This window comes from Pseudopodoces humilis, chromosome 27, assembly GCF_049639895.1.
Source record: "Pseudopodoces humilis isolate 2021_Gansu_Grassland_sample_001 chromosome 27, ASM4963989v1, whole genome shotgun sequence".
NCBI classification, from domain to species: Eukaryota; Metazoa; Chordata; class Aves; order Passeriformes; family Paridae; genus Pseudopodoces; species Pseudopodoces humilis.
The window spans coordinates 2,561,228-2,586,686 of record NC_142226.1 but is presented as its reverse complement, the minus strand read 5'-3'; the positions used below and the strand labels follow the sequence as shown (position 1 = coordinate 2,586,686).

The window sequence follows — 25,459 nt, the reverse complement described above, 5'->3', positions numbered from 1 at the left end:
GGATGGCAAGTGGCCAAGCCCACTGGGCGTGGGCCAGACTTAGAGAAATTATTTCTGTTAAAAAACACTATCCAAAAGACACTGGGGAGGGAGCATTTTGAACTGCAGAGGGGGCAGGAAGGACAGATCTTGTTTTCCCCAGAGAACAACAAACTGCCCAGAGCATATGCAGCTTCTTTCAATCCTCATTCAGATCCCCATCCTCTCAGAGCAGGATAACAGGAGGGTCTGACTGGAGCAGATTTCCAACCAGTCTCTGAGCACCTCCCACAGCCTTCATCCCCTATGTAAATCTTTGCCTTTCAGCATTAATATTAATAATTCACTTGTGATACTTAAAGATCATAATAAAGCCTTACAAAACTCCGTACAGAGCTGCAAATACCCATTTAATTAACTAACTTCAAGGAAAGTTGTATTATTAAGATGCTATTTATATCTTCTCAGGGATCAGGCTGCAGCTATGGGAGCTGCCAGCATGCCAGGCAGGCAAGCACCATGCTCACAAAACAAAGTGTGGGTGTGCCCTGGATTGCATGGATTCAGCCAGCATCATTTCCTCTGTGCTTTACTGGAGAATATTTTGTTTTGTTCATCACCTGAGGTGTCAAAACTCAGTGAAGTAGCTCATGGAGCAGAAGGGATGCAACTGGGAAAGAGTTTCCTTCAGCACAGATGGGGAAAGTCACCTTCCAGGCGTTGGGCATTGGGTGAGAGCTGCTCTCTAAATATAAAAGCAATAAAAACTCCTTGTGGGGTTGCTGTGATCTGTCAGGTTGTATAAAAGTACCCATGGATTCACCAGCAGGATACTAGGTACAGAAGTGTTGTCTCTGGATTAAGACAGTGCAAAAAGGTCCATTCCACCCTGTGAACTCAACTACCACATGAAATGGCTTCATTACAGTTTGACTCATCTTAGAAAACAGTGCTGGGGAGAGCCCCGTCCACCCAGGCATGCTGCACCATCCCAGGAATGCTGGGCTGCCCAGGCACAGGGGACAGAAGCCCTGCTCTCTTGCCAGGTGTTTGGCAGCACCCAGTGATTTCCACAGCCCACCTGAGACCCCCAGGTTTCAGAGGTGGGGCTGGCTGGGGCCAGCTCCTCTCCAGGAGTGCAGGGCAGGTGCTCTGCACCTCTGCAGGACACGGCTTCACACCTGCACGCCTCGGCCGTGCATCTGGATGACCTGGGCCCGGAGCGTCTGGATCCCGCTCAGGATGGTCTTCTGGTGTTCTGCCAGCGTGATCCCCAGGCTGAGGATGTCTCTGCAAAATGAGCCCCATGTCAGCCAGGACAAACCAGCCCCAAGCAGCCCTAACACCCACTGCTCTCAGGCCAGACATGCACAAGTGAAAAATCCCCAACCTTTTGTCCCAGCCAAAGCTGAAAGTGACACTGACCAGGCAGTGCTTGCAGCACACCAGGCGTGGGGCAGCTGTGACCCTGCTGCCCTGTGCTACAGCACAACAGATTATCAGAAAATCCCATTGGGTTTGGCTCTGCTCTCCAGCAGGGGCAGCAAACGTTGCTCTCACTGCACCCACGACACAAGGTTACAGCCAGGAGAACGGGTCACTTACTGGGCCGTCATCCTGGCCACCGACTCCAGGTAGCAGTAGCCAGCAGCAGTGAAGTTGTCCTTGTATCTGCCCATTTCTATAGCTTCCAGCCACTCACCCACAGAGCTGAAAGATGGGAAGGCTGAGAAGGTTCTCTTGGAGAGGGGGATGGACGTGCCATGAGACCTGCCAAGAGAGAGGGTGAGGAGGAGGGAGTGGGGCACAGCACGAGAAGGGGGACAGGCAGGTGTGGCAAGAGGGTGGTCACCTGGGGCACGTAGAGCTGGGGCACTTGGGGGGCTCCAGGCTCTGCACCAACTTGCTCAAGGTGTTGTGGATCTGTGAGAACTTGGGCCTCTGGCTGCGGTCCTTCTGCCAGCAGTTGAGCATCAGCTGGTGGAGGGGTGGCTGGCAGTTGGCCGGGGCGGGCAGGCGGAACCCATCCTCCACAGCCTTCATCACCTGCACGACATGAGGGGCTGGGGTCAGGCAAGCCGAAGGCAAACCCTGGGGCAAACCCCTGGGGCGAGCCTCCCTCCTCACACCCAGCCTGGGAGCAGCTGCAGGGCACTCACATCCTGGTGGGACATGTCCCAGTACGGTCTCTCGCCGTAGGACATGACTTCCCACATGACGATCCCGAAGCTCCACACGTCGCTGGCAGGACTGAAGTGGTGATACTGGACGGCCTCAGGGGCTGACCACAGCACCAGGCTCTTCCCACGCTGCACAGGCAGAAGGGCAGGAATGAGTTATTTGCCCAGCAGGATGTGGCCAGTGCTGGCAATTCCTGGGCAGCCATTCACCGTTCATCGTGCCCTGCCTGACATCATGGGGTGGACACTGAGCAAACCCTTGTGCCACGAGCACATTTAGTACTAAGAGAAAACTTTTTCCTCAATTTGTTTAAAATGTCACTGCAACTGTATGCTACATGGGAGCGTGAGTCCTGAAATATTAATGGGAGAGGAGAATGTCCCTAGGAAAAGCTGATGGCATTTTGTACATCAATATTTAATGAAAACCACCTCACAGCTGTACAAACACAAGTCCCTCTGTCCCGATTTGTGCAGAGGGGTTGTGGCTGGAGCAGTCAGGGACCAAACACATTGGATTTCTACCTGAGAAAGAAGTTCAAGGTGCAGAGTCCTTGTTCATACTTGAAGACGGAAACAGGAGCCTAGCAAAAGTGTTGACAACAGCATGTGGAAATGCAGCTCACCATGGTGGAGAAGATGGTTTCCATCTTGTCTTCCTGTGGCCGCCTGAAGCCCGTGATCTTGCATGCCAGGCTGCTGCTCACCAGGACCTTGTGGGCAGCAAGGCTTTTGTGTACGTAGCCCATCTCTGCCAAGTACACCATGCCAGAGGCAATGCCCTGCAGCATGCAGATGAGCTGGGTGCCTGTGAATTGCCCCTCATGTTTCTGTGAAGGCAGAGCAGGAAAAGCCAAAGGTCAGCGATGGGAACATGGCCAGGAGTGCCCAAGCTGGGCAGACACCCCAGTACTCACTCTGAGAAAGGAGTCCAGTAGACCATTCCCCATGTACTCCATCACGATCATCATGGTGCTCCCTGCACAGACAGACAAGCAGCACAGTGTGAGTGCCACCATCACTCAGGCAGTTCAGACTCTGCAGGGGTTAAAAATCCAGGTGCCAACCCCTGCACTGCCTGGCTTTTGGGGGAGATAAGGACATTATCTCAGCCAGGCTGTAATGAGCACTAGGTCCAAGGCTTCTCTCTCATTCCTAGCTAGGAATGGATTCCAGTATCAGAAGTTCCTTTCATCAGAGCCCTGAAGCACATCACAAAGGACAGCACAGCCCAGTGAAAGCAAAAGCAACCAGCTCAGGCAGAATACTTCCTTTCCTAATAAAAAGCCTAGCTAGAATCAGCTCACATACTCTGGTTTCTTTGGATTTACATGAATATCCATTTAACCATTGCATCCATAGCCTGGTTCCACACATGCACTCATGGGGGAGAGCTGGAGCAGTCAGTCTCATCTGTTTTACTGACAGAATCTCGCTTCAATTTACTTTTATTAAGAGCACACGTGCTTGGCTGCTAAGCCAGTCCCACTACCTGCATTTATTAATCTAGCTGGAAGCTTTTTATTAATCACCAGCATTCAAACCCAGCCGATGCATGTGGGAACAGCTGCTCTCAGGGAGCCAGCTGCACCTCTAGCACCAATGCAGCAGCCCAAGCCCATTCCTGCACAGGAGGAACTCACATACCCCTGGTGATGACCCCCTCGAGGCGGATGACATTGGAGTGGTCGAACTGGCCCATGGTGCAGGCCTCGGCCAGGAAGGAGCGCTGCTGCTTCTCTGAGCAGCCAGCCCGCAGCGTCTGGATGGCCACGGGCAGCTCGCGCTTGCTGGGCAGCTTCAGGCACCCCCGGCACATCTCCCCAAACTCTCCTGCACAGCAGAGAAATGGGTTAAACACATCCCTGGCTGCCACTCACACCAGGCCATCCTGAGCATCATGCCACTCCTCTGACCCTCAGCCATCTCCAGAGCCTCTCAGCTGCTCTCTCCCTGCTCTGCTCCAGTGCATACTGTGTTTTATCCCATGAGAGGAGGATTAACCCCCTGTCACCAAGGTCATGCTCCAGGCCTGGCTAGTTCTGCCTCCTGGTCTGCTTTCCACAGAGCTGGACAGAGCAGGGCTGGAGGTTTCCTGCAATCCTTGAGTAAGAACATCCCACCGCACAGCCATGCACTCCACAACACGAGCTACAAAATTCCCAACATAAAAAACCAATATTGGCTTTACAGCAAAAAGTGTGTAGCTATGAACAGTTTTATTGATTTGAAAATCAGGTTCTTGTTAGGTTATTAGTGAGACAATCACACTCTCCTTAGATTTCAATGTCTTCCTTAGTAATTTCTTTCTTGATTTTTCAAACACCAGTTTGCTTATGAAAGGTACATGGGGCTCCTCTGAGCTGCTCCACACTGCAGTTCAGAGACAACCTCATCCCCTCCTCAGTGTCCTCTCCCTTTCAACACCGTCCTTCAGCTGCAGGCAAAGCCCTTCCCTCCTCCCTTCCTCCACCTCTGATGCTGCTACAGCTGAATTTATCTTTAGGAAAAGAAATGACAAAGAATGATCACGTTTCCCACGTTCTGCACACAGTAGCCATTAAGGCTGTAGGGTCCAGTCAGGGGATTTTAATTTGCTTTTAAGTTTTAGGCAGTGAAGTTGATGAAAATCGATAAATCATTAGGTTCACATATTTATAAATAGTTTTCATGCTGCTGTCAAACTGCCCAGATGCAGATAATTGCTGATGCTTTCTGGTCCGCATGGCGTTTCCTTGGCTGTGCTCAGTGCCTCGGGAAAACACCAGGAATGTGGAACAAAGCTTCTGGATATGATCCTCACCAGCCCAGCTCCCATCCTCTGCTGCAGGCAGGTACCCCCAAGACTGGAGTGATGTCATGGCACTGCCATGGCCCAGCCAAAGGGAAGCACACCGACACAGCCCACCAGCCCCTGGAACTCACCTGTCCTGATAATCCTCTCAATTTTGATGCTGGCATTATCCAGTTCCTTGGCAAAGAGGTGCACAGCCTGCATGGGGTCTTCGCAGGTGCTGGGGTCAATGTATGTCCTCCTGGTCGGTATTTTAACTACAGGAAAGGCAGAAAGGGCAGGTGAGAGGACAGAACTTCCACCTTCCTGGGAAGCACTATGCTAGTTTATCCCTCTGCTGGTCTGTGGGCAGAACCTACGTGCCACCTTTCTATAAGCAAAGCAAAAGACTCAGTTCTAAGGTTTTTAAGAAGTTCTTTTTTAGGATTAAGTGAATACAACTGCTCTGCTCCACTGCCACAACCCCTGGATAAAGGAGAGCAGCCCCTTTGCTCCAGTGAAGCTCTCACCCTCCAAAGCCAAGTGAAATGGTCAAGGCAGGCTCTTCTACTTCTGAGGTGCTTTGGGGAACAGAAACAGACCAGCATGTGTGCACTCCATGGGCATATGCCAGGAATCAAATAAACTTATCAGTCTCAACATCTGAATTCCCTCTGACAACTGTTGTCTCTAAAACTATTGCTGCTCAATAGTCCAGAGTACCCTTGGAAAACAAGGCTGTTTGCTTATGCTCATGAAAAGCTGGCAGAATAATTTATACACCTCCTGTAAGCTGCAAGTACCCCCATTTCCTTGGGCAGGCAGTGACCCACACATTGGCACATGGAGCTGTCAAGCCCACGGTCCTCAGAGAACCCTGCTGTGCCAGCCCCTGCTCTGGGATAACACAGGATGACAACACCCCAAAAGTGAGGGCTCAGAGCTGTTTTGGTGGGTCGTTAACAATGATAAATCTGGGGATCCCCACAGTCGCGGCATGGGCTGGGCGCCACTTACAGTGGAAGTACAGCTCCTCGTCCCCATCCTGGCTGGCTTTGCTGTACCCACACTGCCTGCAAAGAGAATGAAGATGCACACCAGCACTCCAGCAGTACCCCTTACCCCAGCTCAAACCCCCCTGGAGCGTGTCTGGCCCTGCTCACCTCCTCCAGACCATCAGGCCGACCACCATGGACACCAGCACTGTCAGCCCCACGATGGCCCCCACTGTGATGATGAGGACGGGGCTCTGCTCGCTGGAGGCCACTGTCACTGAGGGAGGAAGCAGAGCTGGTCATCAATGTGCTCTGGGGCAGCTTTGAGGAGAGGAGCTGCCTTGGTCACTGCTCCCATGGCCAGCCTGTGTCCTCCAGAAGAGCTGTGGGAGTAACCACCTGGCTGCTCTTCACCATCCTCACAAGAATTCATGTTCTGGTTCAGCTTTAAGAACCCAAGCTGGTGGGATCAGTCCAATGTGCTGCAGGCAGCACAGACAGAACAACCCAGCACTGCTGCACCAGCTCCTGGTTTTGTTAATCTGAGCTGAGGAAGGATCCTGTTTATCAGAGGAGCATATCAAAATTTATGGCCTTACAAATAGTTTTCTTTCATCACATTAATCCCTTTTCCTCCTGCTTTTGCAAACAAGGGTATTAGATAGCTACATTCTCTATAAAATTTTTATTGGCTTCAATTAATTCTGAAATGTCTTCTGTGTGGCAAATGAAGGCAATTTAAAGCCCTGTTAAACACAATCTGTGGGAGCTGTTCTGAGCCAGCCAGCTCAGCCTTGCACTTCCAGCCAGCGTGGGGGATTGTGCTGAAGCCCAACATCCCTCCAGCCCTCTTTTAGTGAAATAAGATGCTTTTGGACCACAGTTATGAATGGGAATTTAAAAGGAGAAGTCTCAGCAGATAACACTGATGCTGGCTGCCCTGAGCCAGCCAAGGAGCAGACAAGCCAAGTGCCTCCTGAGCCAGGACAGCAGGCGAGGCAGGGAGCAGTCATGAGCTAAGCACGTTTTTGGGCAATCTCAGCCAAAGAGCAGAGACTGTCCCAGCCTCCTCAGGAGAAAGCAGCCAGAGAGCAACTGCCCTCACTGACTCTTCACTGAGAAGAGACAGGACAGGCTCCCACAGGACAGGGAGGCACCAGGACAGCAGCACCAACCCCATCAAAATCTAATGGGAAAATGCAAGGAAAAGCAAATTCCTGGACGGTAGTGGGACAGAGTAGGTCCCTCCCTTAGAACTGGAGAAGCAGAACCAGAGGAACAGGTGCTGCTCCACGAAACCAGGAGCAGCTGGGGCACGAGCTGTGAGCACAGCATCCCCAGGGCTCAGCTCAGAGCCCTGGCAGGGACACGAGCCCTGCTGCACTTACACTCTGCCAATGTCTCCACTTCAATGCCAGGGTTGTAGTTCCCGTAGTCTGGAGAGGAAGATGTTCGGATTTGGAAAATATAGAGGGTACCAGGCTTCAGGTTATTGACCGTCACGGCTGTTGATGTGGTTTTCACAGTTGAGTAACTCTGATCTCTCTGATCCTGTGAAATAATGAGATAGCTGAGATGGAGCTGGACTGACAGCTGCGCCACGGAGCCGGCATGGAACAGTTGTACCCCGAGCTCTGGGCCCCGTCAGGACAGCCTGCCCAAAGAGCCAGCCTCCAAAAGAAACAAAACATTCACTGGATGTCTCACGAGCAGAAATGACACGGGAAGGTCACAGGGAATGGCAGATGAGGCCGGATGGTGCTATGAAGACATGAAGGCAGAAGATGGGGTGGTGGGGAGCAGCTGTGCAATGTCCCCCTGTGCCAGGCTCAGCTGTGGCACCAGCCAGCCCTTTCCTGAACCGTGGAGTACTGGAGCAAATCCGTGGGGATTGGGAAACAGCAGGAGGAGCCCCGAGGGGCACCCCTGTTGGTTTTTCAAGCAAGGCAAACACCCTAGTTCAGAAGCCAGCACGGTGGCCCCTCCTTGGCCACTCGGACCATTCTACCCACAAGACATCAGTGTGATGGATGGTGAAGCAATGGCGTTTATTGCAGGAGAATTTGACCTTTTATAACCTAGGGTCATTGTGTTACTCCCATCTGCTCACGTCACACTTAAGTGCTATTGGCTAATTACAGAAGGTTTTACTATCCTAACAGAGAGGGGTTTTTGCTAACTTTCCGTTACATCCCGAAATCTTCCGCATCGCTATACCCTAGACTACAACACACCCCAGCCCCACAGTCAGGCACTGTCCCAGCCCCACAGTCAGGCACTGTCCCAGCCCCACAGACCGGCACAGGCACTGTCCCAGCCCCACAGACCGGCACAGGCACTGTCCCAGCCCCACACACCGGCACAGGCACTGTCCCAGCCCCACAGACCGGCACAGGCACTGTCCCAGCCCCACACACCGGCACAGGCACTGTCCCAGCCCCACAGTCTGGCACTGTCCCAGCCCCACAGACCGGCACAGGCACTGTCCCAGCCCCACAGACTGGCACTGTCCCAGCCCCACAGACTGGCACAGGCACTGTCCCAGCCCCACAGTCTGGCACTGTCCCAGCCCCACAGACCGGCACAGGCACTGTCCCAGCCCCACAGTCTGGCACTGTCCCAGCCCCACAGACTGGCACTGTCCCAGCCCCACAGACCGGCACAGGCACTGTCCCAGCCCCACAGACTGGCACTGTCCCAGCCCCACAGACCGGCACAGGCACTGTCCCAGCCCCACAGACCGGCACAGGCACTGTCCCAGCCCCACAGACTGGCACTGTCCCAGCCCCACAGACCGGCACAGGCACTGTCCCAGCCCCACAGACTGGCACTGTCCCAGCCCCACAGACCGGCACAGGCACTGTCCCAGCCCCACAGACTGGCACTGTCCCAGCCCCACAGACCGGCACAGGCACTGTCCCAGCCCCACAGACCGGCACTGTCCCAGCCCCACAGACTGGCACAGGCACTGTCCCAGCCCCACAGACTGGCACTGTCCCAGCCCCACAGTCAGGCACTGTCCCAGCCCCACAGACCGGCACAGGCACTGTCCCAGCCCCACAGTCTGGCACTGTCCCAGCCCCACAGACTGGCACTGTCCCAGCCCCACAGACTGGCACAGGCACTGTCCCAGCCCCACAGTCTGGCACTGTCCCAGCCCCACAGACCGGCACAGGCACTGTCCCAGCCCCACAGACTGGCACTGTCCCAGCCCCACAGACCGGCACAGGCACTGTCCCAGCCCCACAGACTGGCACAGGCACTGTCCCAGCCCCACAGACTGGCACAGGCACTGTCCCAGCCCCACAGACCGGCACAGGCACTGTCCCAGCCCCACAGACTGGCACAGGCACTGTCCCAGCCCCACAGACCGGCACAGGCACTGTCCCAGCCCCACAGACTGGCACTGTCCCAGCCCCACAGACTGGCACTGTCCCAGCCCCACAGACTGGCACAGGCACTGTCCCAGCCCCACAGACTGGCACTGTCCCAGCCCCACAGACTGGCACAGGCACTGTCCCAGCCCCACAGACTGGCACAGGCACTGTCCCAGCCCCACAGACTGGCACTGTCCCAGCCCCACAGACTGGCAAAGTCACTGTCCCAGCCCCACAGTCCATCATGGGCTCTCGCTGCCCTGCTCACATCACTACCCAATGTGTTTCCATTCAACACATTTTCCCCTTTGAATTTCACGGTTAAAACAAAAGCTTTAAAAGCAAAGATTAGGAACTAAGCTGATACTCATGTTAGCATCAAGTGCCTCATTTCAGTGAATAACTGCTAAACTGAATTTAAATTTTCTAGCCAAGGAGGAAGGTTCCTCATTTCAAACCCGAAGTATCAGGTTGGTGCAGCCAATTTGCACAGGAATTAACATCTTGGGCTCCCGCATTTGCCCTCCCCCACAGATCCCTCCTCTCAAATCTATCGGATGCTGAAAATCACATTAATATGAATCAGCTTCACGGTGGCTTGTTTCTAAATACAGAACGCTGACATGTCACCTGCATAGTGTGCCTGACATGCCGTCAGCTCCATAACGAGCCTGAGCACACGCAGATAAGGTAATTTGCAGAACTGTGTCATAAACTGCATTTATTTTGATTTAGAGCCTTGTCCCTGCTCTGCCCACTGGTATTTCTCCTAAAATTCCCAACCTACTGCACCTGTCAAACAGCAAGACTTTTTAAAATCAAGAAACTAAAAATATTTTCTGGGTCCCCTGCCAGGTAGAAGGGCCACTCACAGCTCACCACAGTCACAGGTTTGTGGATCTCAGTCCTAAACCAGTGCAGAGCACAAGGTCCAACACTCTCCTAGAGAGCAGGCTGGCAATGCAGAGACCATCTCCTCCAGGATGTAGGAACCCACTGTGGTGTCTCAGCCCCTGGCCAGCTGGAGTCACACAGCGCCTGGCACTGCCCCTGAGGGGAGCCAGGGAAGGACAGCAGTCAGCTGGGGCACAAGCAGAGCTCATGGAGGTGCCCAGAGCCTACCTTCTCAAAGTACTTGACCTCGTACTCGGTGCCATTGGCAGTCAGGAAGCCTGGCTCCTGCCAGGACAAGGAGACGCTCTTCTGCTCCACCTTATCCGTGCGGATGTCAGTGACAGGAGTTGGTGCTGAAAATGCAGAGAGGAAATGGGCAATGAAGGGTGCTGCTTCAGGAAAACTTCAAACAGCTGCAGAGTGTGTGGCTTCCACAGACACCAGTCCCCTCTCTCTGAATCTCCCTCCCTGATATGAGTGCATCCATTTAGTTCATCCACTGCAAGATGCACTTGCCAGTATTCCCATTTTAACCAGGTGTGGCTCCAAACAAGTCTCCGGCCTACGCAGGCAGCAGTTCAGAGCCCTCAGGCACAGCAAAAGCTACATGGGGACGTTATTTACAGCTTGCCCTACTTCCCAAGAAATCAGGACATTCCCTGGACCCACCTCTCTCCCACCAAGACTCCTGTGGAGAGGAACAAGTCCCTAGAAAGTAAACTTAAGTATCTGTGAAATTTTGTATTTATTACTTAGCTCATTAATCTTTGCTGAAATAAAAGGCCCTCATGATGTTTTATTCATGGGGATTTGCTCCTTGATTCCAAGTCCCTTCCTGTGAGAGGAGTCAGAGGGGCTCCTGAGCAGTTCCCATTGCCCACACACAGCTCCCTCTGCTGTGACACACCCCATGGTGTGGGACACAGTCAAACATCATCCCCCAGCACTTGCCTTGGGTCTTGCTCCTGTAAGATAGGCTAAGTGCTCCTTACTGTGTATTCCCATCAATAAAATATCACACAGCTGCCCTCCTGCATCTCTGAATCCAGGAAATGGACTGGAGAGACCTGAATGCAGGGTCTTGACTGTTAACAAAGTCACCAGGAAAAATCCTGCTCACTCACAGATGTGCTTTAGAGCAGAGCCCATGGTACATGACAGAAAAGTAGGTGCCAGCCTCAAACATGTTTAAAAAACATTAAAGAAAATCACACAGGCTATAAAGCATTTCACACTGTGAAAAAAAATGTGTTTCCCATCAATATTTTAAGCTCTCCTATCATTGCCTCCATTCGAAAAAGCAAACATTAAATTATTCACCACTCTGCCTGATTTTATAAACTCCATTCCCCTGTACATGGGTTTTCTCCTCTTGATTAACCAGCGTAGCAGCAGAAGAGGCATAAAACTACATGTGGCACCTGGTCCCTCCCCAGAACATCTTGCTGCATCCAACAGCTGCACTCGGCAAGGGATGCCCCTGCACCCTGCCCTGCCTGAGCCAGCTCTCCCTTCTCTCACATCCCAACACAGAACATGCCCTGGCCACCATCCCAGGCAGCTCCTGCCTCAAAGATCTCCAATCCGAAGCGGAGAAGCTGCCTCACCAGTCAAAACACATTGGATTTCTACCTGAGAAAGAAGTTCAAGGTGCAGAGTCCTTGTTCATACTTGAAGAAGGAAATGGGAGCCTAAGAAAAGCGTTGACAACATAATGTGGAAATGCTACATGTGGCAGGCAGCCTGTTCAGGGCAAAGACCCCAGCAGCTCAGACATGTGCCCCAGAGCCAGCTCATCCTGTGGCCCCTCTGCCCCGTGGTCACTGAATCAGCCCTGGGCATACACAAGCAAATCTACTTTGGAGGACCAAATCCAGCTCCAACCCCTTCTCAGCCTCAGAAAGGAGGATGCATTCTGGCACTGGTTGCATTATTAATCAGCAGCAGATTTAAAAGCTCTTTAAGGCAGGAGCCTTGTATTCCTGCCGGGAATACAAATGACATGGGCCTGGAGTGCACATTTACATGGCTAATGCAGCTCCACTCCTGCAGGTGAACAGTTCTGCTCGCTCCTCAAACACTTTTATTTAGTCCCATGCTGAGGACAGATTAGAAAAAACACAGTATTAATTTTGCCACCTGCAGACTAAACTGCATCTCTTCTTCTCACTGCAATTACAAGGAACGACGGACAATTCCCTCTGGTGACTGCTGAAGGGGAAGGACAGCATGGAGCTGCACTTGGAGCTGGATTAGAGGAGCAGAATCTGACAGCTAAATAGGGTCTTGTTTCTTGTTTAATTCTTCCTCTGAACCTGCTTATCAGCAGACAGAGCTCCCCTGCTGCTGCAAACAACTTCTGAGACCACAGCATGACAGCCACCACAGAAGTCACCATTGCCCAGGCATCCCTGGAGTCTCCTTCCTCCTGACCTCTGGCCCCATCCAGCCCTTCTCTGGTGGGCTCTAGTGACAGGGGGCTGCAGAGTCAGGACTCCAAGAAGCGATGTGTTCAGAGGAGCAGCTCCCCACGCTGCCCCTGCCAGCTGTGGCTCCGTGTCCTGCCCACGCAGGGTCCCCTCCTCGCAGTGGGGTCTTACAGACAAATTCAGCTGTGAGTTTGTGACCACCTTCTCCCCACCTTCTCCCCTTCTTAGCTGATAGGCATGGTTTAACCATGTTAACCCTGTTAGCCAGTGGTGCAAAGGCAAGAGGAACCAGGGCACTGGTGCCTTCTGACAGGGCAGCCCCAGCCTGGCACTGCCCAGGAGGGGACACCCTCAGCAATAAAAACTGTCATTGTTCCAGGAAACTTCCGAGCCTCAGCTGCTTGGGTAATTCCAAGCCACCATCTGCATCTGGAGACTTGACAGCTCAGCAAGAGACATTGATTTTGAACAGATTACAGGATTAATTATCCACATTCTTTAGGTGCATTTCAGAAGAGCACGGTATCGAGTAAAAGGCTGAGATTTCCCCCTTCCCCAGGGGAAAAGCTGTTTTCAGCAGCCAAGGCATGGGCTGGCATCACTGCTTGCTGCTTTGCTCCCTAAGAGAACACGGCACTCACTGCCCACACTCGGCCTCTTTTGCCCTGGTGGGAGCTCCAGAGCATCAGTCCGTCTGTCTGACCTCTCCGAGCTCACCACACCCCAGCCTGTTCTCTGTCCCCCTGGCCTGAGCTCAGGAGGCAGAAGATCTTCCCAGAGCTAAATCCATCCTTGAACAGCAAAGATCCTAACGAGGAATGACACCTCTGCTGAGGAGCAGTCTGCAGCACAGCATCCCCCAATGGAGCCACAGGGATTATGGCATGAGGCAAGAGAAAGCAACAACCTGCACAAAACCATTTGATCAAGCGGTGGGAAAATTATTTATAACAAGATCAAAGTTTAATCTCTTCAGATGAAATTGTTGGCCAATTCCTGCCAAGAGGTACCTGAGGATCATCTGTCTCCATTAACTGTGGCTTGGGAAAGGGTTTTCATGCAAATTAATAATGTAACCACAGAGGAACGGACAAGGACACAACAAGCCAGAGCCAACTGTCCTTCAGCACAGCAGACAGCAGAGGAGGGACCTGACTGTCCTTTGGCACAGACAACAGCTGAGGAGGGACTCCTCAGCCAGCCCCTCTGGTCAGGAACCTGTCCACAGGCATGGGCACTCACTTCCCCTTACCTGAGGGAACAGAAATGCCAAACTGGAAATGGAAGGGGACAATTACAGTAACAATTGTGTCACAGACCAGTGCAGGATAGAGAAAGGAAATCAATTTTTTTGGTTCTGAAGGATAGCCAACATTTGAATTATCTGTTTTAAAGAGCTTTTTGATGAATGAGCTGAAAATGTTGCTTCATCAAAGGGGTTTTCTTTTATGATTTGTAAATTCAAACTGCAGCCAGATCACAGAGCAGACTTGTCCCTTCACAGCCCAGGCTGTCACCACGCTCACTCCTGAATCAACTGGAACCCCCTGAGAGTGCCACCGGCCAGTCTTCATCAGCCCCTCTGCCACACCTAAGCACCACATCTGTGCCACCAGCACAAACCCATCAGAAACAGGGCGCTGCCACAGCACAGGCGTGACCACACCACCCACACACTCTGTGTCCTCCCAGCAGCAAAGCCACCAAAATCCTGGCAGCAGAGCAGAGCTGACCCACCTGCGCGGCCGGTGGACACGGTGACCTCGGCATACTGCTGGCCGGCCAGCGGGCTCACGGCCGAGACGCCGTTGAGGGCCACCACGCGGATGGTGTAGTTGACGTGGGGCAGCAGGTTCACCAGGGTGACCGTGCGCTCCACCAGCCCCGTCTGCTGTGGCACGAAGCCCACGCTGCTGCCGCACTGCTCGCAGCGGCCCGGGGGCACCGCGGGACAGCGGCCACACCACAGGCTGTAGGTCAGGTCGCTGCGGCCGCCCGCGTCCGCAGGGGCACTCCACTCCAGCACCAGGGATGACTGCCGCAGGCTGTACACCAGGTTCCTCGGGGCAGAGGGTGGACCTGGAAGCAAAAGAGGGTCTGTGAGCAGGTGTTGGGACAAAGAGAAAGGTCTGGGAGCAGTGGCACGGGCACTGGAGGTGGAGGACAAGAGCACGGTACTGGGCAGCCAGAGCCAGGGGTGGCACAGGGGGACGCAAAGGCATTGGTGCAGCACGGTGGGATGTGGGACAGGGGATCCCAGCTGGAGGGACGCATGTGCACCACAAGACACAGCTCACAGTGTGCACAAGAAGCACCTGGCTGGAGCCAGAACTTCCCTGAGCACCAGTCGGGGCCGGGAGCCCGCTCCTGGTCAGACACTGCCCAGCCGTGCTTAGCAGAGATGGAGGGTTCCTCGTGGCTGTGCTGGCAGCTGGACAGCATCCATCAGCAGAGCAGCTGGAGTCCAGTCCAATTAACAAGAGGCCATTTAATTAAAACCTGTGAACTCTAGTGACTAAATGACTGTGCCCCAGTTTTACCAGGGAGTCTGCAAGCCTGACTGCGCATCTGTCTCATCAGCCTGCAGCCTGTGAGCTCTGGCTTGTAGGGACAGCTCCTCCATGCCCTCCTCACTGCAGCATCACCCTCGGGACCCTGAGGTGAGCACACAGTGGCAGGGGGAGCTCGGGACAGCCCTGGCTCCGAGCTGCAGGACAAAGTGCAAGGAGCAGCCGTTCCAGCGAGACGTACGTGTGCAGGAGGCAGATGGTGGGTCTGAAGGAGACCTGGAGTAATTGGTCTGGCACAAACAGAAAGTGGAGGCTTCCCCATGTGTGAAGCTGTGCTCAGGGCATGGAGAACAGAGAGGGAGACGGAGGGAAAGCTTGTAAAACCCTGGAAGGCAAGCTGAAAGAGAGAAGAGATGGTGTTAAGGGGAGAGCAACATAGGACAAATGGGGACACGCCTGATGACTGCATTTCCCTGTTTCCTTGGATCTCCTCTGCTGCCACTGGCCAGCAGACACCACCCTCTAAGCTGCCTTCCCTGAGCACCTGCATGATCCTGGCACCAAGAAAGACATCCCTTGGTTTTACCCAGAAGAGACATGTGGGTTCTGCAGCTCTGCACTAACTTTCATTGTAAATGCCATTCCCTATCTAGGGTGCTAGATAAACCAGGAAAAAATAGCAAATGTTAAAATTACTCCCAAAACTTCCAGTTCCCTCTTTAGAGCTGAGGAACCAAATCAAAACTAGCAGTATATTCATAGAATGGAGACACAGTTTGCTTTTTCCTTTAGTTAGGCAGCACTGACCACCATACAGGGCAGAAACATCACTGCATCAGGCAGGACGGGAAAATCAATCCTGTTTACAAACATGAAGGGATTCAAGCACTAAGCCCAGAGCCCCCATCCCCTGGATGTGCCTGACACACAAATCTGACATCTCATCATAGGAAACTGAACATTTCCAATTAGAGGTGTCTTTCAGACTAGTCCACCCTGTTTACTAACAGCCAGAAGTAAGTTTACAGACGTGCCTGTCATTAATAATGGCACAAAATGCCCCAATCTGCACGTCCCAGGAGCAGGCACCACAACCCTGTGTGGTCCCACAAGGAGCCAAGGGCTTTACTTGCTTTTACTTTTTTTTACTTTTTTCCCTTAGCTGTCCCAAACTTGCCCTTGAGAAGAACAAAAGTGCCCAGCACATGTGATGCATCGTATGTGTGTCTCTGTTTCTTTTTTCAGAGAAACTCCCACCTTCTTCTACCTCATCCTATGAGTGTTTTTCTTGGTTTCCAGCTGGTTTAGGTGTCCCTGTGATTTCACAGTGCTTATTTCTGCAGTGGGTATGTGACAGCTCTCAGGAGATCAGGTCTTCAATTTATAGAATGAAATTCTCTTTTTTGTCCATTGCTTTCTATCCTGTTCCTGGTCTTCTGGTGCTACCACAACTAAATTATTAAACAATAAAATTAAATAATTCATTGCCCCAGAGCCAAAGAAAAGCAGCCAGATGGGTCAGATGGATCAACTGCCTCTCTCCAGCTCCAGCACTGCTGACCACAGAAGCTCCTCAAGCGGGTCTGATCCATGTCACTGACAGAGAGAGCACGTTCCCCCCTCAACGTAACATTGTCTGCACACTGCCAAACCAGCAGCAGAACCAGCTACACTGATTTGTGCAGCAGGCTGGCCCATTACCCAGCATGAATAACCACGGGAAAGGCTTCTCTTACCACCTCATCTGACACGGCTCCTCAGACAGGAGCCGGTGTCTCTGCTCAGAGAGAGCAATGTCCTCTCTCATTCCCAGCCTGTGCCACAGGGAAAGCAGGGGCAATTGAGGATGCAGAACTAGTAAATGCATGGTTTCCTACTCCAGTGGCAAAGGACAGCTTTCAATTTCCCTTCCCAGTGAAGTCCTACCAGCAGCAGTGCCGTGTGTGCCAGCGTGAATTAATAACAGCTGCAGCCTCCCTCAGAATGCCTATACAGGCATTTATAATTAACACTACAACTCAGCTGTCTTCCAAAATCAATTCCTTTCCAGTTTTGGTCATGGAATTGTATTTGACAAAGTTCCTCTGCTTTAATGTGTGTTAATTTTCTCTGTTGAAGCAGACATTCATGAAAATGCTCTTTAGGAAAGCCACAGCTGGGAAAACAGGCAGCCAGCACTGGGGGTGCCACAGCAAGAACTGGGACAGCACCACAGGTTGAGGCACCCCAGCAGCCTGACAGTCCCCCCCAGCAAAGGACAGACTGGAAGCACTGGGCCCCCCCAGCCCTCAGACTTGCATCCAGCCCTCCCTGAGCAACACTCCAACATGCAATCTCACCACTGTTCACAATCATCCAGGCTGTTCACAATGCATCCTTTGCAGAGCTCCTGCCTGTCCCTCTCTGGTCCAGGCTGGCACAGCTGTATTCCAGCTATCTTAATCCCATTATTGAGCCGAGCAAGTCACTGTTTATTATGTTCCAAACATTTCACCAAGTGCCTCAGGCCAGTGGGAAGGAGGGGGCAGCAGCCCCAAGGAGGGACAGACGCTGCCAGCTGTGCTCATGGACGAGGACATGCAGCCCAAACCAGACAAGGGCACCTTGTGTAAATCGGTGACAGAACAGAGTTTCAGTGGTGCACTGAGGTGGCCAAAGAGCCTTGCTGACAAACGTTCTCGGGCAGCAGAATGGCTCCTGCCCCCTCCATGCTGAGTTTGAGATCTCACCTTGTCTTTCCACACCAGCTGTGATCAATAGTGCAGGCAGAGGGAAGGGACAGCAGCCATGTCCAATCCCTGTGCCAGTGTGAGAGGGACAAAGTCAGCATGAGGAGCAATCAATGCAAGCACTGAGTCAGGTTCCTCTCACCTCGGTTCCATGTCTGCCAGGATGGGAACTTTGGGCTGCAGCACCCTAGAGAATCCAAAAGCACCTTGCCTTCCACACAGTTCAGAGATTTTAAACAACTGTTTTTCAACAAGCAGCCTATGATCCAACACACTGCCAGCAATTCCAACACCTCTCGAAAATGCTACTCTGTAATTTTTGTTAAATAATTTGTGGAGTACTAAGACAAAAACTTGTGTCCAAGGGCAAGATCTTTGTTCATCCCCAACAATGAGCTCTTAACAGCCGAAATTAAATTTACTGATTTACAGAAGACAGTCTTGAAATATCTAACAGAGTGCATTTGATTAATCCAGCCAGGACTGACAGAACCTCATTGCTATTTATGCCAGAATGTTCCTCAAGGACACACTGAAGCAGGCACATCCGCTGAGCCAACTGCAATTCACTCTTGTCTCTCTCAGCTCCTAATGCATCCACCCAAGGGCTCCCGGTGAAGGACTGGCTGACCGCCTCTCCAGCACCCTGCAGAGCACCTCAGCTCACACAAACCCCCTCAGCTGTGGGCAAGACACATCCCCCTCTGTATTTCAACAGCCCATCCAACACGTTCATCCAGCAGCCAGATATCCGTGACCTTAACCTCACAGGAATTCTGCAAACAACTTGTGGTGCTTGTAATTGTCAGAGTAGTTTGCTCTGAAATTAAAGGTCACGGAGCGATTTGTGTCTGAATCTGTCACAACTTCCATAGCTGTAATTATTTCAGACACACTGTGAACCAGCAATGTAACGTGCAATCCCGAATGATGAATGCCTCCAAGCCTGGTCATTACTCCAGAGAGGCTGAAATGAGAGCTCGTTTTACATGGCTGTTCCATGAGCGTGGCTGGTGGGCAGCAGCATCCACCACCCAGCTGATCCCACCTCCAGAATTCCTGTGGGATTCCCTCCAATTCCACAGGCACAGGGCCTGGCTGTGGGAAGCCTGTGGCTGCATCGGTGATGAAAGCAAAACCTGGTGCTTTGTGCAACTTACAGAGCCCCAGGAGGAAAAATAAACGTATGCATAATCCTCCAGCATCAGTCAGCAGATAAAATACACTCCAGGAGCACTTACAGGTTTGTAAGCTAATGTATAAAAGATGAAACAAATCAAAAACTCCAAGTGCTGTACATTTGGATCCATCTTTTTTGTATTTAAACAGAAAAGCAGACCTCGAGCTTAAGAAGGTATCTTTGCAGTAACTAACAAAATATTGTAACTCATTATTTTAAATTTCTCTAACTTTCAACTGAACTGTTTCTTTTCCAGCTAAGGACCCTGCAGTGACACAATGCTGTGGTGGGACATATCCAATGGACAGAAGAGCATCTTACTCATCCCACATCCCACTCCCACCCTAAACCTTTGCTTTCTCCCTAAGAGAGATACAATAAATCTTCCTTGTGTCTTGTCCATAGCAGGATGAATTCACCAAGCTGCTCAAAAAATCCATCCAGAAATGCAGACAGAGAGGGGGAATTTCTGTTATTCCCCATTCCAAACAGCACCTGTGGACAAGCCTGTCACTGAAGCCACCTCCTGTGCAAGGTTTCCCTCCCCAGAAAAGCAACAACACTCATCTCTTTAAAAGATCATTTAAAAATCCTGACAAAGCACTAGTAACTCTTTCAACTCTAAACTCTTTTCAGTGATGTCATTCCCATGTAGACAAGGGACACAGCCACTAATCAGAGCATCACTGAGCAGACCGAGCAGGGCTCCAGGTGCTGGTGGGGGGGAGCAGAGCATGGGACACAACAGCAGTGCAGAGCTGGCTCCTGCCAGTGCTGTCAGAAGTGGAGAAAAATGAATTGAGGAGGAAACTTCGCCAAGCCACAAATTTACGTTTCTGTCAAAGAAGAGTAGCTATTTTTGGTAACTGGTCTCCATCATATTAATTCAATGTCTGGTTTAAGTTGTCTCACTTGCAGCAAATCTGGCTGGTAAATATTAACCTTGAGCTTTGTTGAAATTCTCCTTGCAGATATTACTAGGGATTGGATAGGAAAGATGAAGCAGAAGACAACTTCGAATGAAAATGTCAGGCAGATCCCCCACATCATGGCTTCATTTACACAAAAGCTATTGCTACACACCACAAAACAAACGACACAAAGGGCTGCAGCTCACGCCTGACAAAATTAATGGCAAAAAGATATCAAAGCTGAGAAGCAAAGTGAAAACAAAACAGGGATCATCCACAGAGCACAGGACTGCCCACTTGTCTGCTGTGCATCATCTGGGAATGGGTTTTATGGCCAGAGTAAGCACAGAGCAGCATCTGGCTACAGAGATACATCAGACAAGACAAGCAGTCTGAATGCATTTTCAGTGACAAACTCTCCTCTCCTTCGTGGGTGGATGTTAAACAGACACTGAAGTTGTGCAGTCCCACCCCAGAGACGGCTGCACTCCACCAAACGCCAAAATGATTCATCAGAAACATGCAAACTTGTCAGGAGTGCTGGGGTGCCTCTGGAGCAGTGGTGCAGGACAGAAGGATGGACATGGAAAGACTCAGCTCTGCTGCAGCCAGAATTAGGAGAGTCATAAGTCCTATTGGCCTTTTTTTCATCTCTCCTAATTTCTGAGCGAGGACACAAAGCTTCTCTTGGTACAGGATGATTTCAGTAGTTAAATCAGGGTTACAGGGACACCAGCTCTGCCACCAAGTTTTAAACACCTTCACCAGCTCATCTCCTGCATCCTCCACTGTCACCAGCACTACAGTCCTGCTGCCACCACCCCCCTCAAGCACCACCCTGGCCCCCATGCCACCCTGCAGGCACCAGCAAAGCTCCCACCACCCCCAGTCCTTTCAGGCCCACAAGAGCTGCAACAGAACCTGTGGCCAACAAGTTTTGTAGGCCAGCAGGATTACACCCTCTGAGCCCTCCAAAGCCACCACCACAGGCTCACAGCGGTGGAGCCAGGTGTGTTGTGCCATCCCCTGGCTGGTTTAGCACCCCCAAACTCCCAAAGCATCCACCTGCATCCAGCTCAAGGGATTTTGTCCGCATTGAAGAATTTCCACAGCCTTGGCTGCTTTCATCAGAAATCTTTTAAAGCTATTCATTTAGCACTATGCTAATGCAGGGCTGCAAACAAACCCAAAACTTTCAACCCTTAAAAACTATTTTCTGATATTTGACCAGACATCAGACACTGCTCCACAGAGAATGACTAATGACCTGCTTTCTGTGAGAGGGGAGAGAAACTTAATTATGTCCATTAAATTACTTCAAATATTTTTCCTCAGAGAATATGAATTATTTAAACTCAACACAGAGAAACCTGAAACATTAGCAAAAGCCTTCTGGGACTCACTATGTAAATCCCCACTCCAAACAGATGTGGAAAGCATGGCAAGCTGCCACACAGCCACTGAAGCAATCAACAGCACTGAGATTTCAATTTGATAGCTTTAATAAGGTCTTCTTAAGGAGAAGCCACTGCCCAGAGCACCGGGAAGGGCATCCCACCACCTGGAGGCAGGCGGCACCATCAGCACACTGAAAAGCCTGGAGGTGCTCCTGAAGGGCAGATCCAATTCCATGGAATCTCCTACTGCACCACCTGCCTCCAGCGTGGGGGAACTCTCCCTGGCTGGGACTATTTAGCTGTGCTCCTCTCAGTCTGGTTTTGAGGGGAAAACAAAGACATCCAAGGTATCATCTGGACACCAGGCATGGGTAGCAAAGGGTCTTTTCAGACGAAGAATGCACTCCCTTGAGGGATTGACACCCTGGCAAGAAGGTGCCTGGGGTGGCATTAGCCCAGCAACTCTCTCTGTTCAGAGGCTCACACACTGTGAGGAAGAGCATGACAGCCAGCATCCCACACCTGGCTCTCAGCTGCCTTTGAAAGCGAGATGAAGTGGTCACAGCCCCAGGTTCGTTAGTGGGATGCCTTGTTAAGGCAGAGGGTATGTCCATTTTTGCAGCTGTCCTTAACCATAACCTTGTGAGCTGTAAAGCCACCAAATTATTAAACCGTGTCCAAAGCATATAAATAGGGATATTAATGTTCTAGAGTAATTTTAACATTACAGATAAAGCTGTGGGAAATGCCTGTCAGCATCCAGAGCTCTGACACATCTGCCCAACCATGAGCAGCAGAGCAGCCCCATGCCCTCCAAATGCCACCCTCCAAACAAACATCTGGCCGTTCACTAGGAAGCTGCCATGATCTAAAGAAATATATTGCTGACAAAAGAAAATTCCACTTGTCCAAACTGTGATCAGGCACCAGACAGGTCTGGCAGCAGCATGGACTGACACAGACACTGCCAGGACACCAACTTTTACCTCTGCATCCCCCATCCTTCTCCTCAAAGCCAGGGCTGCACATGCACTTCCCTACGGGGACCAGCCACTCGCCCTCCGCGCTGCAGTGCATCCGAGGGGGATTATCCACATCCAATTCAGCATGGGACACACAAGTGCCCTTAACTTCCACCAAGGTCACAAAGGCCGTCTCTGCCACCGTGTCTGGGAACATGGCCAAGTTCTGCACGGTGGTGAGACACTTCTTGTAATAGACCCGCACAGAGACCAGTGCCACACAGGCGCCCACGTCCTGGAAGCCCAGGTGGAAGCCTCTCTTGCTCAGGTGCCCAATCTCCCTCAGCTCGGTGTTCAGCTTCATCTTGCGCTCGCCCAGGTCTCCCTGTGTGAAGCTCTCATCAGCAGCAATGGTGTCGATCTTGGTGTGCTTGCTCTCATGGACACTCCGGCCCAGGTCAGAGTCAGACTCGACGTAGTACAAGTTGAAAGTCTCCTTGCAAGTGCTCGTCACACCAGGGATGCTGTTGCAGTCCCGCAGGGTGAACTTTAGCTCAATGAAGATCCTCTGGCCGTCACGCCTGGCAATCCAGCCCGTCTGCAGCCAGTTGTTCTGGTTTGGCTCCATGACATTGCACACCTGGTACGTGCGTATTGGCTTGTAGGTCTCATCCACGCCACTGATCTCTTCCCACTGGGGACAGAACACAAAGGGCTGTAACACACCAACCAGTATAAATGTCACTAGCACAAGCCTCCCCACCACAGGCCATTGTGTTTTAGGTACTGGAAATCCTCAGCCCACCAAATCCACCAGCTGCAGTAACCCTGCTCCTGGAGCACCCAACACCTGAGCTCTCTGCAGAGGTGAAGATGCAACCAGTAAGGCAGCACTTGCAGCAGATCTCAGAAAACAAGCCCTGATTCTGGACACATCCTCTGCTGAGGAGCCAGAGCCTTCATCTCCCACACACTCCTCAGATTTTCTGTCCCTGGGAAGGTGCATGCACACAGTGTTACCACATGGTGTAATGCTGGATGGGGTTGGGCCACCCAGAGAAATCCAAGATGTCTAAGGAGATGTGACACCAGACACACCATCACACAAGGACATCAAACACCTTCATGAACAGCAGCAGCTTCTCTGCCAGGAGAAGTTTTAGCTGCAGCAGGACAAATCCTCCAACTGCAAGTGAAACAGTGTTTCCCCAAAGCTATCAGCAGAGATTCTGATCAGTGAAATGATGATTCAACCCTCACAGCCTGAATGACAACCTGGCAATTTCCCAAAGCAATTCCTTCTGGGAGTAAACTTATGCAAAAAAGTCAAAACATACACAGAACAGAGTTTGCTCTGCAAACAAACAGTTGTGTCACACAGGTGACTCCAGGACCTACCGCTCTTTCCTCTGAGTACTTTGTTTCCACTCGGGAAAATGAACCCAAAGCTGCAAGGAGCACAGCTCCAAGCTTACTGAAAGTGGCTTTAGATGGATACCAGCAGCAAAGCGAGGGGCTGAGGGAACAAAGGTTACATGACACAGCTCCCAGTGACTTCCCCAGCCACAGCCCTCAGATTCTAAGGGCTTGACTGACCCTTGGTGCTGGTGTGCAAACCACAACACAAAGCCTTAACTAGCCAGTGTTTATTGGCTTGTTTTAGCAGTGTAAAATCCATTTTGAGGAGGGACTCCAACCCAGTCATTGCGCTCACACAACCTCACCCCTCACTCTGCTCCCAGGGGCTCCTGGCACTGATCATGCTAAGCTGCTCATCGACCTTGAACGAGGAGGTTCCTGTGGCTGCCAGCCCCCAGCCCCGCTCTGTGGTAAGCAAAGCGCTCATACCACAGGATGTCAGATGCTGCTGAGCACCGAGAGGCTGATGGAGCCTTTCACCCTCTCTGGTGGTGCAGAGGGACAGTCCCACCCCATGCTTACCCCGTTCGATGGGTGTGAGGTCCAGCCCAGCTCTGCCTGCGATTCCTTTGAGTCCAGCAGGACAACTGCAGGGAAGACAGCATGTTAGGAAAACCACTGACACAGGAAATGCTGGTAAAACCCACCCAGCCCATGCTCTGGGAAGCTTAGTGCCATGCTGTGCCAGGTCCCAGGGTGTGGGAGCAGCTCCCACCCCGGCTCCACCAGCCATGGCAGCACCGCATGAGCACCAAGAGCCACCACGCTCTTGCTGCACACCCAGAACAACCTCACAGATACCTGACCAATGCCCTAACGACTGTGTCATCCCAGGGACGATTCCTCGGACACCAGAGACAACACTGCCATTGAACCATGCCCACAGCGTGCGGATGCTGGAACGGAAAGGTACCAGCAGCTGCTTTGAAAGAGGGATTTTCCCTGGCAAACGACAGCCTTTTCCCACAAACAGCCAATTCTATCTTTGACAGGAAGAGCTATTTCCCTCAGTTCACAGCTTCACGATCCTTCCACAACCAGCAAACAGCCACAACCCCGACCTGCAGGTTGAGCCTCGGGCTCAGACACCGGGAACAAGGGGCGCGGCGGCGCATCCCCGGCGGGCACAGCCCTGACGGTCGTTCTGCTCCGGGATCAGTGGGGTCCGTCCGTGCCAGCGAAACCTCCGCGACCACGGACCCCAGGGCTCGAACCGCTCCCTGTCACGGTACTGGCAGCGCGCTGCCCTGTGCCTCCGGTGATCGCGGGGACCGGGACACCCCGGGCTGACCCGGGCACTCCACGGGGACCCGTCCGTCTTCTCCCGCTCCTCCGGCAGGTCTCCGCGCCCCGGAGAGCGGCGGCACACCCGCCCCACAACCCGTCCGGCCAGCCGCGGAGCGACCCCACCGCCGAGCCGAGCCGGCCGCTCCCGGTACCGCAACGCGGGCAACCAAAGTCGGGGTCGATGCGGCGACACCGCGCGCCGAGGCAGCCGGGCACGGGGGACACGGCGGTGCCGGAGCACCGGGGACACGGCGCGGCCGGGGGCGCGGGGGCGCCGAAGGACCGGGAGGCCCCCCCGCCCCGGCCGGCCCACCCTGCTCGGCGGCGGCGCGGGGCAGCACCGGCAGCAGCACCGGCAGCGGCGGCGGCAGCGGCGGCAGCAGCGGCGGCAGCAGCAGCAGCACCGGCAGCAGCAGCAGCGGCAGCGCCGTCTCCAT

General features: G+C 52.5%; 1 protein-coding gene across 4 annotated transcripts; it reads right to left on the bottom strand.

Moving 5' to 3' along the window:
- Positions 1–1,154: 1,154 nt before the first annotated feature.
- On the bottom strand, positions 1,155–25,459 carry EPHA10 (EPH receptor A10). Of its 4 annotated transcripts, none has more exons than XM_014258580.2 (17): positions 25,336–25,459; positions 24,258–24,322; positions 22,341–23,010; positions 15,379–15,534; positions 14,365–14,706; positions 10,427–10,551; positions 7,316–7,478; positions 6,096–6,204; positions 5,950–6,005; positions 5,085–5,210; positions 3,807–3,992; positions 3,077–3,138; positions 2,786–2,989; positions 2,139–2,288; positions 1,832–2,025; positions 1,585–1,749; positions 1,155–1,269 (listed from the first exon to the last, which is right to left on the bottom strand). In XM_014258580.2, the coding sequence occupies exons 1-17, from the start codon at positions 25,457–25,459 to the stop codon at positions 1,155–1,157; spliced, it is 3,012 nt and encodes a 1,003-aa protein (XP_014114055.2). The 4 variants fall into 4 exon arrangements, with proteins under 4 accessions (XP_014114055.2, XP_087923671.1, XP_087923672.1 ...); XM_088067545.1 differs by lacking the exon at positions 25,336–25,459 and adding an exon at positions 2,428–2,459 and having other exon boundaries at positions 2,139–2,279; positions 2,782–2,989; positions 7,298–7,478; positions 24,258–24,311; XM_088067546.1 differs by lacking the exon at positions 25,336–25,459 and having other exon boundaries at positions 5,085–5,194; positions 5,946–6,005; positions 7,298–7,478; positions 24,258–24,311.